Here is a 15,708-nt window from a genome sequence, read left to right as displayed (position 1 = left end):
GAGGTGTTGATCTGTTCAAGCAGGCGGCAATTAATTGGGGCGCAGCCGCAGGTGGAGTGGAGGCGCTTTTTTGTTTTCGGGACAGCACGGCAAGGCCACTATTTAAGGCGAGGCTTTTATTTGCTCAAGCGGATGCTTCTCAATTGGGGCACAGCAAGTGAAGGCCACTTGTATTTGAGGTGAGGCATTTGCAGGTTAGCACGATGCTGTTGTTTTTTGCAAAGAACAAAACTAAACATTACTATTGGTAATTTTTATTTGGCAAACAGCTTGAGATAGTCTCTTTTTTCCAGTGTACTATATATATATATATATATATATATATATATATATATATATACACACTTATATACTTATTTATAGACTATATAATAAACCAACACTCTTTTTTTACATCATATTCCATCTTACAAATATAGCTGACATTTTCCACAACAAAAAAAAGACCCTTAAATGTGTATGATATATATAATAAAGAAAATAAACACCCATCTTACATTCATGGTTAGAAAAGTAGGCTATATGTAAGAAAGAAATATATCACCCTTTACAGAAAGTCAGGGAGAAAAAAAAACACAAAGTTAAGCACAGAAATAACCAATAATACACAATAAATCACTTTAAGAGGAAGTGAAGAACCCAAAAGACTTTTTGGGGATGATGACAAGTTTGTACATGTGACTCCTCTGGTTCGTCGTTCCCGGGGAGGATTATGCAAATGTATCGACGTCGGCTTACCACTTTTCCCGCGTGGTCCGACCGAAGCGACTGCACGAGGGAGCTTTTGCTCCCTTGTCTTCTCCAAAAATAGAGGTGGCTGAGCTTTTTTCTTTTTAATATATATACACACAGTATTGCTGAATCGTCACGTGTTGCATTCAAGGACCAACCGTCTGTGAATTGGCATTGGGATGTAGGAAAAAGCAACATGCGTAAAAATCTTTTTAATCCAGGTGTCAGGGCTATTACGTGACGTTACTTTACAAAAATGTTTTGGTTTTTTTTGGGGGGGGGTCACTTTCCAGAGCAACTGTGGACGTTGGAACAGACAAAACATTCCCAACACATGAAAATGATGAGCAATGCAATCATATATTGAGAAATGTCATAAAACTAAGTTTTGGTTTGTGCTGCCGTTATAAATAATGACCCACATTATATATAATGTACATGTTTTCATTTCCATTCCCCATAAAACGTTAGATGAGGGTTGTGCTAGGGAGAGGAAGGTCAGGGGTTAGGGGCACAACGGGAAGCTACCCCTCACGACATCCTGAAGAGACATTTTATCCCATTTTGATTGTTGAAAACTTTTTTTTTTATAGCCGTGTCGAATGAATATAAGCCGAGTTTGACAGGCTAAGAGGATAATTATTATGTTCTTGAATTGGAAAATAGCGAATTGAATTTTATGAAAATGCCTTTTTCATGTAAAAATGCCCGCCTTTAACAACACTCAATTGGAGTGGGGAACAAATATGAATATGCAGTGGACCCCCGCAACTTCATAGTTCGCCATTTGTCAAGTCACCAATTTTTGGAACCTGCCCCCCGTTATTTGGAGAAACACCCCCCATATTCATGGATTGTTTTTTTTTTTTTTGGTTTTTTTTACCAATCTTTGATTTTTTTGGGGGGGGTAGGGAGGGATTCGAAAACAACCCCTTTTCATGTGCCTATCCCCCCAAAATAGCGGGGGGGTGTCCACTGTGTCCTGCTTTTGAGGAAGCTAGCTGACGTTTTTGTCCTAGTTGGGGACAAACGAGGGAGGATATTAAAAGGGCCTGTTGAGGGCAAGATAACCCGCAATGACGCCAAGCCGCGCCTCTTCGATGGAACGTTAAAGGAATGAGTTAAAAAAAAAAAAAAGACATCCGTGCTACCTTTTGGATCTAGTATTTAACTACTCATCAACACAGTGTAAGTATACGTCACGTGGACCAAACACCACCAGCAGCGTAAAAACACAACACGGGCGTGAAAAAGAAGTTGTGCCGTTACACCGTCTTCTCAATGAATCGTCACTTACACGCCACGAGCGAGTAGTTCAAGTACTCGAAACGCACACAAGGACAACGATGCCGATGAATCCGGGAGTTCTGGACCTGTTCCTCGTGCGACTTTTCGGCTTTTCCGGCCTGTCGGAAAGTTCCCGGTTTCACGAGAGTTCGCTTTGGAAATTCCTCTTCCCCCGCCGCAGTTTGGCGTTAAAAAATACCCAACTTTTTCTTTGCCCTTTTCAGTCAGTCTTTTAGGTTTCTCCGCATTTGGCGCCACCTTTCGTCCTCGGCGGCTACATGTGTTGGGCATCCATGATGTCCAAGTATTTGGCCTCAATGATGTGAGGAAGCACCCTGTTCCTGAACACACACACAAGAAGAAACGTGCGTGTGATACCCTTTTTACCGCAAAAGTACTGCAACAGCAGAACATAATAGGACCGCAAACAGTTCCCTGAGGAACTGCACACAAAATGTTTACTTTCGATCATAGGTGTCAAACTCTGAAATTTACAACAAGAATTTGTACTTAACATAATGTAACTTTTACACTTTCTAAAAATGAATTTGTTCGATTTTGTTTTGACCAGTTTTTGATGAAAACTTACTTTAAAATTTTAAAATGTTTTACTTGCATTTGATATCTTTTGCTGATTTTTAATGTATTTTTAAATGTTCCTGATCTATGAATTTTTATTTTGAAATGAATTGTAACGTTTTCTTTATGAACTGATTTTATATTTATTACATACATTTTTACAACTTTGAATTGTCGAATTTGTTTTGTTTTCCAAATTGTTGAACGTTGCTTGTTTTCTTTTATACCCTTGACTTGTTTTATGGTGCTGGTGGTCGTTGTTTTACTCTCCTTTCTCTCGGAGTGTTCCGCCTTTATCGAAAGACAAACGGACCTGAAACGTTTCCACGGGGCGTTCACAGTGGGCCAGAACACTCCACAAATTCCTTGTGTGTTTTGGACATACTTGACAAATAAAGATGATTCTGATTCTGATTCTGATTCTGACTTTGAAGTGCAAATGTTCATTTCTTATTGAAAACAAGCGCACTAGAGTGCGTGTGAGGCGCTGTGCACAATTGACACACAGCGTGGTGCGTTTCTAAATCATATATATATATATATATATATATATAATGCAGAGCAAACATCTGCTCGCTTTCATGTTGTCTCCGAGCGAAGCAGCCGTGAGGTGTTTTCCAACAAAATGGCCTCAACTGAAACAAAACTGGTATGCAGGATTCTTTCTTTTTTTTTTTTATAAAAAAAAAAACATTGTGCGAGGGGGTTTCACCTGCATCGACAAAGAAACTTGAAATGTTTTCTTTGGATGGATGTTGCTGCAAAGTACATTTATTGTCATGTACACTATATGGACAAAAGTGAAAGAGAGAAAATATGAGTTTTTAAATGAATTGTTACTTGTATGTATGATTACTATTTTTAATTAACTTCTACTTGTTTTGTAATTATTATTATTTAAATGTACTGCTTATATTTGAATGAAAGTGTACATGTTTTTTCAATGAATTCAAATATTTCTACTTGTAATTCATTTCTGATATTTTTTATTTTTTTAATGAGTTTTGTCATTTTTACTGCTGTTTAAATACAATTTTTTTAAATGCATTGTGAATAATTTTCCAAAAACAATGGCATGTTCTACTTGGTTTTAAGTATGCCTGATCTTTTTAAAAATGAATTTGTACTTGTTTTTTTCAGTAAATGTTTTCTCATTTTTAATGAATTTTGGAATTTGTACTTTTTTGATTTTACTCTGTTTGACTTTACATTTTAACATGTATTTCAAAAATGATTTCGAATTTTAGAATTTGTACTCGTTTAAAACATTTTTAAACAAATTAGTTTTTTATAAATTCTTTTTGGGTGTAATTGTTTTTATGAACGGTTTCGTTTTAGTTGTTTTTTTTTTTTTTTTTTTTAAATGAATTGGTAACAACACCCCAGAAAAATCATTTATTCATTTTTGTATGTATTTACTTATTTTTTTAAAATGAATGTTTACTCGATTCCATTTTATGAAGTGTTTGCAATTTTGGACAAAATGGCGTTTTGTTTTTTTCCTGTCACCTGATGGGGATGAGCATGATCATGACCAAGGGGAAGATCATCTTCATGTAGGGAATGGGGTACATGCCGAACGTGCACAGCACCAGCAGCTGCGTGATCTGCAGGAAGGTGAAGTAGTGGATCTTCCTCTGGGGCACTTTGCGGATGTAGTGGGTGGGCGGGTACGCCGTCTGCGGGGAAGGGGGGAACGACGGCAGAAGATCAGGAATGATCCGGAAAACTATTTTCCCTCCGGCTGTCGCGAAAGGAACCGCTCGATCAACCGACCAACGTAGGGATTCGCCATGAAAATCACACTTCGTTAGAATAAAGCTCCCTTTCCGCTTTGCAACCGTTTGAAATGCAGCGACGTAAAACGGGGGCACCGAGGCAAGCCGCTAATTTCCCGACTTCGGCAGTACTCGGGAAAGGGAACGGCGTGAAGCTGGAATAGGGGTGTAAAGTTCCCCGTCGCTATAATCGACGAAGACTGGGGTGAGGGTGACCCACAAATTGGACTCTGTGAAGGGGAACAATTGTGTGACGTCCCTTTCCCCATCCCCCTTCAAAACCAGCTCTTCCTCGTGTTGCTAGACGGCGTGAAAGGGTCTGGCGACAAAGGGGAGAGGATGTGCAAATGTTCCTGCTAGACAGGCTCAACGGCAGCTTTGTCAAAGGGAGTCGCGTAAAGCTGGAAAAGGGGGGGGGGAAGAGTCCCCTTTCACACTGGCAAATGTTTTGATCGTATCGTTTTGGGACTGTGTGAAAGGGTCCGACACCAAATTTGGGAGGTGGAGTGAGCGAAGGCAACCTGCAAACTTCTCTGTTCAAGAGTCTAAATGGGCAGTTTCGGCAAAGGAAATATAGCATAGTCCCCTTTCAGAGCTTTGGAATTTTGGACCATGTCGCTGGACTGTGTGAAAGGGTCCGACGCAGATTCTGGAGAACGACGGCGGCCTACAAATTTGCTAGCTTTGGAAATGGAACCGTGTGAAAGGGAACAGCCTAAAGCCAGAAGAGAGGTGTGAAGTCTCATGTGGCGCTTTTCCCCGATGTTGCCGGAGTGCGTGAAAGCGGCCCGGTGCGAAACGGGAGGAATTTGTCAGCTTCAGAGGCGGAATGTGCGGCTGCGTGAAAGGGAACGGTCGCGGGGGTCACCTGCTCCTTGAGCAGCAGGGCCATGCGGTCGCACATCTGGTTGCCGTCGATGGAGGTGAGCGCGATGTAGAGGAAGAGTCCGTACAGGACCGGCTTGGGGATCCACTGCAGCGGCAGCGGCAACAGGAACACCGAGGCGCCGATGAAAATGTTGGCGGCCAGCGACGTCACGCGAGTCTCCTTCACCTGCACGATGCTGAGGACGCACAAAAACGCGTCAGGACACACGACGGCGGCTCGTCACTGTCGTACGCGCTTTTTCCGAGGCGGAGGAAGTCATCGAAGTAGTTGCACGACGTCTGCCGTTTTCAACAGGGTAACTCGTAATCGTGAGCGACGGCGGTCGAGGTTGCGTCGATTGTGTCGCGGCGCTCACGTCTCGTAGAGGTGCCCCCCCTCCACGCGCTGCTCCACGAAGGCCAGCTGGCGCACGTGCAGCGTGGAGTGCGGGAAGGCGGCGTGCATCCAGGGCAGCCCCAGAACCGACATCAGGATGTTGATCAGGCCTGACAGCATCAGGTCCCAGTGGTACGCCGTGCCCTTCAGCAGCCTGCGCACCGCAACGACAACAACATCGACATCAACAGACACACTCCCACGGCAGCTGAGAGCTCGTATTTCCATCCCGAGTACCAGGGACATTTTGCTACCGCCGCTAAAAGGTTCCAATCAGAAATCTTCAGCGGTCTCAAATGTTCTCGGACCTCTCAAAAGTACGACCCGCCTTGGCAGGGTCTTACCGTCGTTTCATCCCAGAAATCAATCGTGTGTATTATACATGGGTATAGTCAACGTTTGACATTTCTTTGACAGTCAAATGTGGTTCATGAGTAGTTATGTGTGACTAAAGACTAGAGTGTGCCGCAACATTACCGGTAAATACATTATTAAAGACCAAGTATAAATAATAATAATAAGGGCGGTCCTGATTTTTGAAGTTCTTTTGGGGAATGTGCGTTATACTCGAGTGTGTATTATACACGAGAAATTACGGTAATCTGGCTCCAAAGAACAAAACAAATTAGACAATATTCCAATTGGATTAGAGAATATTTAGAACTGGAAATAAGATAAAAAGCTGCATTTCCGACAGAAATTCCAGGAACGTTCAGATTTTGGTACTTGATTCTTCACTGGCCCCAAAACATTACCTTGTAACTAAATGTAGACACTTGTCGCTATGGTCCAAACACAGACTAGTCCAGGCTAAAGTTGCTGCAGTCGAAAAAAAGCCATATTAACGCCGCAGTTATGGGAACTTTCAGTATTTAGTTCCTGGCAGTCAAAGGTTCCCATCAGATATTTCCAGTGCAGATGGAAATGTTCAAAAGTACTACCCTCACTAGAAGCGTGTTCTTCATTAAATCAGAAGCAAATTTAGATAATAGTTCCCCTGGGCCAAAACACTCCATGGTCCTTTAAAAGTGTCTAGTTTTGGGATAAAGTCCATGCACTCAAAATAAGACCATAAAGCAACATTTTATACCTTAGGTTCCAGGAAGTTACATTTTTTCCTACATGCACTTAAATGAGCCATAATGCATGTCCACCTAAAGTTCCAGGAACCTTTTGTTATTTGCACATTTGTATTGGTTCGTAGAACTCTAAATATGTTCAGCACAGTCCAAAAGGTTCCGAGACAGCACCCAGAACTAAATGTAGACAACTCCCGCTGTCAAAACACAAAATGCTCCTCCAAAAGGTTCCTCGTTCCTGGGTGAAGTTCCTTCAGTCGAAATAAGCCCAAAAAATGCATTTTTTGGTACTTTGACTTCTTGGTACAGAGTAAAGCACAGTAGTTCCTGGAATTAGGACGCTGCAATCAGACATGTTCAGCGCAGTCCAAAAGGTATTTAGGACCTATAGCAAAGTTCTCGCGGTCCAAATACAGAATGGTCCTGCAAAAGTTCCTAGTTCCGAGGTAAAGCTCCCTCAACTAAATGAGCCGGAATGTCCGCTCGAGTTAATAGTTCCAAAAACCTTCCGGTTCACGTACAAGTAGTTTCTGCGACTAAAAGGTTCCAATCAGATACCCTGTGTTTAGCTCAGTCCCAAAGGTTCTTGGACCTCTCGAGCAGGGTCTTCTTTTGGCCCCGCAAGTGTATTTGGGTAAGAGTTCTCCCGGTCCGAGCACTCAGTGGTCCTCCATATGTTCCTAGCGCCGGAATAAAGTCCATGAGGTATGGACATAGTAAGGCAGAAACCTCACTTATGGCTCTGATCCCACCTCAGACCACATTGGGGCTTTTTTTGTTTGTTTTGTTTGCCGGGTCGCTCTTAGGTACTCGGTCGCTCACTGGAAAAAAAGCTAATCTTTTGCCCCTCCTCCGTTTCTATGTCGATACCTTCAGAGGAAAAACGCACATAAAACGAGACCCTCACTGACTTTGAAACGTCCTGAAAACATTTGTGCGCTTCACAGACTTCTCCTCCATAAAAGAACGTCCGCCGTGCGTCGGCTCACATGTGCCGTCGCATTCATCGATGTCGGCGCCAGGAATGAAGTTACGGCTGACTTTTAGCCAGCCGTAACTTTCAGGGTGCGGCGCGGCTTTGGCGTCATCAAATGGTCGAAAACTCAACTCTTTCGCAGTTGAGTGGCGTCTGCCCTACATGTGGTTCAAATGTGGTAGCAATCAGACAAAATCACAAAATGGCCGACTTCCAGCGTCTTCTCAGGCATTTTGGTGGGTCTACTCTTGATAGACGTGTCGACCCCGTTTCATGGTCCGAAGTCAAACTGGCTTCAGGGGCTGAATTAAGAGAGAGAAAATGTCCCAGAGGCTCTTGTAGCCCTTCGAGCCCGACAAGGACGCACGGACATGATCAACATGACCCCAAATGGCAGGAGTCCATTGTCTTTCCAGACATGGCTTCTCCAGACTTTTTTTGTAGGTCTACTCATGATAGACATGTCCACCAAATTCTGCGCTGCTAAGTCAAACTGGCGTTGAGGGCTGATTATTATTATTATTATTATTCTTTTTTTAAACGTACGAGGGGCGCAAGCGAGCTAAGCTGGACAAATCACGCTGGAGCTCATCCCAAAATGGCTGCTTCAAACCAAAATGGCTGACTTCCTGTGTTTTCAAGCATGGCTTCTCGAGACTCTTTTGTCCATCTATTCACGATACGCACGTCTACCAAATTCTATGTTGCCGAGGCGAACCGGCTTTTGGGGGCTGACTTTTCAAAAATGTCATTGGCCAATTTGGATCGGAGTTGAGAACGATTCTCAGGAAAACACACGGAATCTGTTTTACTGCTGTCCATCGCCCTTTCAATTATCAACATAGTTTATATTTTTCATACTATTTTGAAGGGTCTTGATTTATTACTTGTAATAATAATCCAATAACAACAATCCGGCAGCCGCGCTCGTATCGGCCTGCGGGCTGCCCTTCTGCGTCGAGGGCGTCCGGTGACGAGATAAGAGAAGCGCGGTCGTCACGGCGAGGGACGGGCACGCTGGAAAAAGGTTAGACTTCCGGTTTTGCCTGCGAGGATTTCTGACTCAGATGTCAACTTTTGTGCCTCACTTGTCGCTAACGAGCCGACGCGGCCAAAAGCCCCGAAGGTCCTCGATGGATTTTAAAAACAGACAAAGTCAACCACATCGTCATCATTATTATTATTAATAATAATAATATATAATACATATAATAATATATAAAATATTAAAAAATATTAACCAGCTCCGAATCCGAGACCGTGGTCCTCAGTCGGAAAAGGGTGGCGTGCCCTCGCCGGGTCGGGGATGAGATCCTTCCCCAAGTGGAGGAGTTCAAGTATCTCGGGGTCTTGTTCACGAGTTCACGAGTGAAGGGAGAACGGAACGGGAGACGGACAGGCGGATCGGTGCTTTGTATCGGTCCGTTGCGGTGAAGGAGGAGCTGAGCCCAAAGGCAAAGCTCTCGATATACCGGTCGATCTCCGTTCCTCCCCTCACCCGAGGTCACGAGCTGTGCGTCGTGACCCAAAGAACGCGATCCCGGATACGAGCGGCTCAAATGAGTTTGCTCCGCAGGGTGTCCGGCCGGGAGGATCTCAGCGTAGAGCCGCTGCTCCTCCGCATCGAGAGGGGCCAGATGAGGCGGTCGGGGCATCTGATTCGGCGGATGTCTCCTCCCGCCGGGACGTGCCCGGCGAGAGGAGACCCCGGGGACGACCCGGGACTACGTCTCTCCGGCTAGCCCGGGAACGCCTCGAGCTCTTCCCGCTGGAACAGCTAGATGAAGTGGCTGGGGAGAGGGAAGTCTGGGCGTCGCTGCTAAAGCTACTGCCCCCGCGACCCGACCTCGGATAGGCGATAGAAAATGGATGGATGGATAGATAGATATTAATATTAGGGCCCGAGCAGCAACCACTGCAAGTACCTATTCAGTGCGTACCGATCGATGCAAACTAGAACTAGCAGACATTCCAACAGCTTCTTCCCTCTTGCCATCCACTTCTTAAACAGCTAACCTACAACTCCATTGCAACATGCTGCCAATTTTTTAGTCTCGAGTTTGTCGTCACATTTGTGTCGGGCCAATGACATATTACTGCTGCACTCGCTGTCGTCGTTTGGCCACGCTGCGCTATTTGCATATCTGTTGTTGACCAATACCGGCCACTCACGCCAGAGTAGCATCTGCTCCATTTGCACACTGACTGAGGAGCATCTGCAACATTTGCACAATCGACATTGCCCCAGATGATCGCGCTACTCGTCACTTTAAACCGCATCCGCTCCCTGAAGTCTCGGCGCCCTTTGCACAACGGTCACTGCGCCGGACTATTGCGAGATTAGTCATTCAAACTGCGCTCAGTGCTAGAGGACTCTGCATCTTTTTGCACAATTGTCCCCCCCAATTTTTTATTTTTTTGAAATTTAAAAATTGTACCGGCATTGCCGGTACTTCGATTTGGATCTCATGTGCACAATAGCGTTACTTCTGCTCACTAATGGCTAACATTGTTAAGCTTGTATTTTGGTAGGTTTATGTTTTTTGTTTTTTTTTTGCTGTTGTTTTTTTAAGCGCCGTCACCAGTTTTATTTTGTGAGCTTGCCGCTTCCCGTTTGTATTGCAGTCCTGTTGTCCAGATAGGACTGTTAGCTGTCATATCAAGCAGCTTTTTGTGGACAAACGACTGAAATTTGGATCTTCTGTGACTGGTGTTAGCCTCAGCGTTGCTTCTTTTTACCCGGTTTTATTTTGCTAGCTTTCTCGATCCTGTTGGTGTCCCTGTCCCCACTGACGTGATCCGATTCTTAGATGTCAATCAGCAACTTTTTGTGAACAAAAGACTTTGATTTTGATCTTTTGTGATCGATATGAGCATTAGTTAGCATCGGTTGAGCAAGGTTTCCGATTAGATTTTGGAAAGTTGTACTTGTTGTTGTTTGTGATCCATTCCTGTTGTCACTTTCTTTCACCTGTTCTCGGGCGCGTTGGTGAGCGACACCACGATGTTCTGGTCGATGAAGATGAGCGAAGCGAGGAGGAAGCCCAGGCCCATGGCGCTGATCACGTTCAAGGCCGTCAGACGCTCCAACGGCGCCACGCTGAACGTCGGCTTGTTGTGGACTTTAAACACCGGAACTGCTCCCGCAACAAAAATCACAAAGAACGCTGTTTTCATCATTTTTTCCCACAGGTAAACAGTAGGAAATTCATAAGTAATAGTAATAGTAATAGTAGTAATATATATATAGTCATATTTTGGGGGTACAAAATATTTTTAAAGTATAACATTGCAATCTTCCTATAAAGTTCATTTTTTAATCAGGTGTTTTTGTTGTTTTTTGTTTTTGTTTTTTTTTGTTGTTTGGGGTTTTTTTTAGCTAAAAAGTAAAAAAAAAAAAAAAAAGGAATTCAAGGTGAAAGTTAGAGGAAAAAGTCTTAAAGTTTTATTCTTCAAGATAAGTATTTTTTTCTAGAGAGTAACAATTTTAATTTTTTTTTTTTTTACAAAAAGTGATATTTTTTCAAGGTAAAGTTATCAAGAAAAAAAGTTGTCATCGTCCAATACATTTTTTTTTTCAAGAATAAAAGCTACATTGATAGAAAAAAGGTGTAATCTACCATTATTTTGTATATCGTAGGATTTATTTTCGTTTTTTCCAAGATATAACATTTTGGATTTTGATAAACGTATATTTTTGTGAAAAATCGTTATTTGAACAATATTTGTTCATTAAAAAAACCTTTGTTCTACATTTAGAAAAGCAATCTTCCAACAAAATGCTGTAATCTTAAGAGAATTTTAAAGACAAAAAGTCCCCCAAAAAATGTCACACTCTTCCGATAGACATTTTCAAGGTAAGATTTTGAATGTTAATTGTAGTTATGTTTCTCAGCCAGTTATTTTTAGTATTTTGTCCCAGAAGAAAAGATGGAATGTTCCTACAGTAACGTCTTATCTAGCAAAATAGTCTTTTTCTTTTCGTTTTGTTTTTTTCTTGCAGTCCTTGTTGGCCAAGGATCTTGAGGTGGGCCAGTAAAAAAAACAAAAACATGTTTTTCATGTTTTTTTTCCCCCCCTCAATGATGTAGACTTGAAGTGTTTGTAGGGCAGCGAGGCCTTGAGGTGTTTCCCTGAGAGACGCGCGGCAGACGCTCGTCCATAAAATAAACATTTTCATGAACAAACATTCAGAACCAACATTAATAATAAGGCAGATGCTTGATATCCGTGTTGAATTCCCTCGACCTGCCGTGCCCCACTTAACACGCGCGCTCGTCACTTTGTTGTTCGTTAAACGCTTGTTTGTGTGCACCTTCGCATGGCAAAACACAACACAAGCAACTCATTTCAATTTCAAGCTCTTTTACTTGAATTATATATTTTTGTTTTATTATACAGCTTTAGGTGTTGTAAAAAGACAAAAAAAATCCAATTTTTCCAAGATATGTTTTTTTTAAATCTTCTGACAAGTAGTATTTTCCAAGCGTTGTTTTTTTTTTTCTTTTGAGAAAAAAAAGTAATGACTTTCAAACAACAAAGTCATAATTTTATTTTTAAGATGAAATGTCATGCGAGCTAAAACTCGGATTATTTTCTAAGAATAGAATCTTCCAACAGTAAAGCTGTATTTTTTCAAGATAAAATCAAATTTGTAAAACAATCTCTCAAGAGAGTCCAATTTTTCAAGATGAAAAATGTATTTTATATTCAAGAAAAAGCATGATCTTCTGACAATTTAGTATTTTTCAAATACAGTCGTTTTAGAGAAAAAAGACAATACAGTCGTATATTTTTAAGCCAAAAGGGTATTTTCTTTCCAAAATAAAACAGTCACACTGTTTATTTTAAGATTTAAATCAGATTTTGGTGGTGAGGTTGTGTTTTCTTCCTTGATAAAATCCATTTGGAAAGAAAAACTAAATCTGTCCTTCTTTTTTCAAGATCAAAAATTCATTTTCATGTCGGGTTTTATAGTTTTCATTTTGAAAAAAAAGTCAGTTTTTTTAAAAGCATTCAGAGAAAAGTCATGCTCCAAGCAAAGTTGAATATTTTTGAGCCAATTTTGCATTATTCCAGCTCAAAAGTCATTTTTCAAGATTGAAAGTTGTTCTTTTGGGGGAAAATAGTCATAATATTTCAACAATGAAAATAAAATTTGAAAAACAAACTCTGTTTCAAGTAATTTTCTTTTCTACATACTTTTATGAAGAAAAATCTAATTGAAGCCAGATTTGTTTTCGTACTTTGCATTTTTCGAGAACAAAACATTGTCTGACAATAAAATGGATTCAAAAAAAAGGTATATTTTTCAACCATATTTGTATGTAATTTTCTGACAATCATATTTTTTCAAGAAAAACAACAACGCAATTTTGCAGTGGTTGTGAGATGCGACAAGACAGCAGGAAGTGGTACTGACGCTCGATGTCGCTAAACAGGTAGGATCCGATAAAGGAGAAGAGAAGGACCGAGATGGGCAGAGCGCAGTCGGACAACACCTCCCTCACTTTGGCGTGCAGGAACGGACTGACAACACACACAAAAACACACGCACGCAGACAATTCAGTCATCAGGCCCGACTTTGCCATCAGTCAGTCGCTGGTGTTCTCAAGCTCATTTGAATATGCACAATTGTTTTTGTCATTGAATAAAATGGAAATTGCATGCTTATACTGTATGTTGTTGTCATCAGACCCGACCAGGCAGTCAGTGGTGTTTTCTGCCACAAGTACTTGTCCTTGTATAGTTCCTTCTGTAGCGTCTTACACTTTTACTCGGCCCGACTGTGCAGCGATTGTTTTTTTCCGAGCTAATTTGAATACCTTTAATACGACAACGTCAGACCCGACTATGCACTCAAGAGTACACGATGATTCTTGTCGTCCAGGCAAGTCGGTGGCGTTTTCTACGTACATTAAGATTGTTGTTGTCGTCAGGCCCAACCACGCAATCAGTCAGCAGTGGTTCATGGGTCATGTTGACACTTTTAAAACAAGTACATTAGAGAGAAGACAATGAGAAGTATTTTGTTGTCAAGCAGTCAGTCAGTGTTGCTTTCTAAGTGCACTGAACTTATTGTTTCACGCCCGAGCACGCCGTCGGTCCGATGTTGTTTTCTGGATCATTTTTAGAACGCATTATGGTTCTTGCGTGGCACGTACCTCCTCTTGAACTGGTAGAGCGTGTAGCCCATCCACAGCGTGCCCATCATGAGCAGCAGGCACAGGACGGGCCGCTCGCGTGTGCAGTCGATCAGCGAGTCGGGGATGGCGTGCAGCGCCGAGGCCACGCCGAGCTCGCTCCCGTTGCCCCCCGTCGCGCCGACGCGGGCCGACGACGGGTCGGCTGCGCTGGCGTTGCCCAGAGTGGGCGGGTGGTAGTACCTCTGAAAGACTGCAAGGATGGCGCAATTGATTTTTAATTCTTACGATGATGAAGAACACCTTCCCAAAATGGCGTCCTAATGTCTCCGATCCGTCAACAAAATAAACGGACGCCTCCGTGTCGGGAATGATTATTAAAAAGGTGGTGCTCGTCCATCAATGTTGCAAATGTATCGAAAAGCAGAAGGAATTAGCATTAGCGGCGTCGGAGGTTAATGTTATGCTAATGGCGCAGCAGCTAGCGAGGTCTCCATTTGAGGAAATTCAAATGGTGTCAAATATTTCTAAGGCGCTGCGACGGGCAGCGGGACATTTCGGATACCTGAACCTCGCCATCTGATGACTCAAGTTTGTTTTTTTTTTTTAAACAACAAGACACGAATTGCTGGTGCACTGCGGGTGTTCAAGAGAACGACCAAACCTATCAGACCTTTGTATTCCCCAGGAAAGCTAACGGGTCAGCATGACGTGGAAGCTAACATTAGCGTCGAAGTTCATTAGCTGACTCAGGACTAAGTGGACGTTAGCGTTAGCATCAGAGCTTGTTCGGTGACTTTAGCTGCAGGAAAGGATGACGCCGTCGCTAGCGTTAGCATCGGTGATTGTTAGCTGACCCGTCTATTCATGGCCCTGGATGTAATTAGCATTGGCGCTGGCGTTAGCATTTGTCACCCACTTTTCACGGTTCCTTTGACGGCGTCCACCGCAAACGCCGTCGAGATGAAGAGAGCGATCACCTCCTCTGTGGACCTGCACATACGACAACAAAAATCATCAATAAAAAGGAATAAACATAACAGATAAATAATAAAAAGTCCGTTGACCTTTTGAAGAGCTTCATGACCAGGCTGAGGTTGAAGACTCCTCCCAGGATGAGGAAGAGGCAGTTCCACAGCCCGATGCAGGCGTAGAAGGCTGCAAAGTCCAGCTGGTAGTCATCGCAGATCCCGCGGATCACTGCCAAAAAGCACATTAGCATTATCCTCGGTCTCAGGCCCGAATACGCACTCGGCGGTGTTCTGCAGCTCAACTGCACGACTATTGTCTATGTAGTCGGGAGTGCCGCCTCATTTTCATACTTGTAATACAATAATGACCATTATTGTTGTCCTCAGGCGCAACCACGCAGTCAGTTTTGAATACGATGATGATAATTGTCATCAGGACCGACAATGCCGATACAATGACCGATACTTCGAATACATTGAAAAGTACGTTAAGATGGCGATAGTTGGTTCTGATCACAAGCATCAGGCCCAACTATGCAGTCAATCTCATTGGACTATTTCTAACGCATTACATTATCTAATATATTATTGATGTCGTCAGGCGGTCAGCGGTATTTTCTGGTGCATTTCTTACAATAAGTACATGAACGTGGCAGTCGTCAGTAAGCGGCGTTTTCTGGCGCAGCGGAATACTCGTAATACGGCGCCAAACTCATGATTGGTGTCATGCAACCAAATGACGTTTGTGTCTCAAGTATATTAACATGCAGGCTACTGGTGTTTTCTAGCTCATTTGAATATTTTTCGCGCAATGGCCGGTAAATGTTCACGGCTGTTGTCAGTAAGCAGTATTTTCCGGCTCACCTGAACATCTTTATGACAAGTTCACGATTAGTGT

At 42.8% G+C, this 15,708-nt stretch overlaps 1 protein-coding gene across 3 annotated transcripts in view; it reads right to left on the bottom strand.

Moving 5' to 3' along the window:
- Positions 1 to 1,110: 1,110 nt before the first annotated feature.
- slc4a11 (solute carrier family 4 member 11) overlaps positions 1,111 to 15,708 on the bottom strand; it is a 54,585-nt gene continuing 39,987 nt past the window's right edge. For all 3 annotated transcript variants that reach the window (XM_061695771.1, XM_061695774.1, XM_061695775.1), the window contains 9 exons: positions 14,907 to 15,039; positions 14,759 to 14,832; positions 13,861 to 14,092; positions 13,118 to 13,224; positions 10,667 to 10,832; positions 5,621 to 5,794; positions 5,245 to 5,440; positions 4,108 to 4,277; positions 1,111 to 2,360 (listed from right to left, as the gene is read on the bottom strand). In XM_061695771.1, coding sequence (XP_061551755.1) covers positions 2,294 to 2,360; positions 4,108 to 4,277; positions 5,245 to 5,440; positions 5,621 to 5,794; positions 10,667 to 10,832; positions 13,118 to 13,224; positions 13,861 to 14,092; positions 14,759 to 14,832; positions 14,907 to 15,039 — 1,319 coding nt within the window. In that variant the 3' untranslated portion in view covers positions 1,111 to 2,293. The remainder of the gene's footprint in view (positions 2,361 to 4,107; positions 4,278 to 5,244; positions 5,441 to 5,620; positions 5,795 to 10,666; positions 10,833 to 13,117; positions 13,225 to 13,860; positions 14,093 to 14,758; positions 14,833 to 14,906; positions 15,040 to 15,708) is intronic.

The sequence above is a fragment of the Phycodurus eques genome, chromosome 14 (genome assembly GCF_024500275.1).
Source record: "Phycodurus eques isolate BA_2022a chromosome 14, UOR_Pequ_1.1, whole genome shotgun sequence".
NCBI lineage: Eukaryota > Metazoa > Chordata > Actinopteri > Syngnathiformes > Syngnathidae > Phycodurus > Phycodurus eques.
This window is presented reverse-complemented; position numbering and strand designations above follow the sequence as displayed.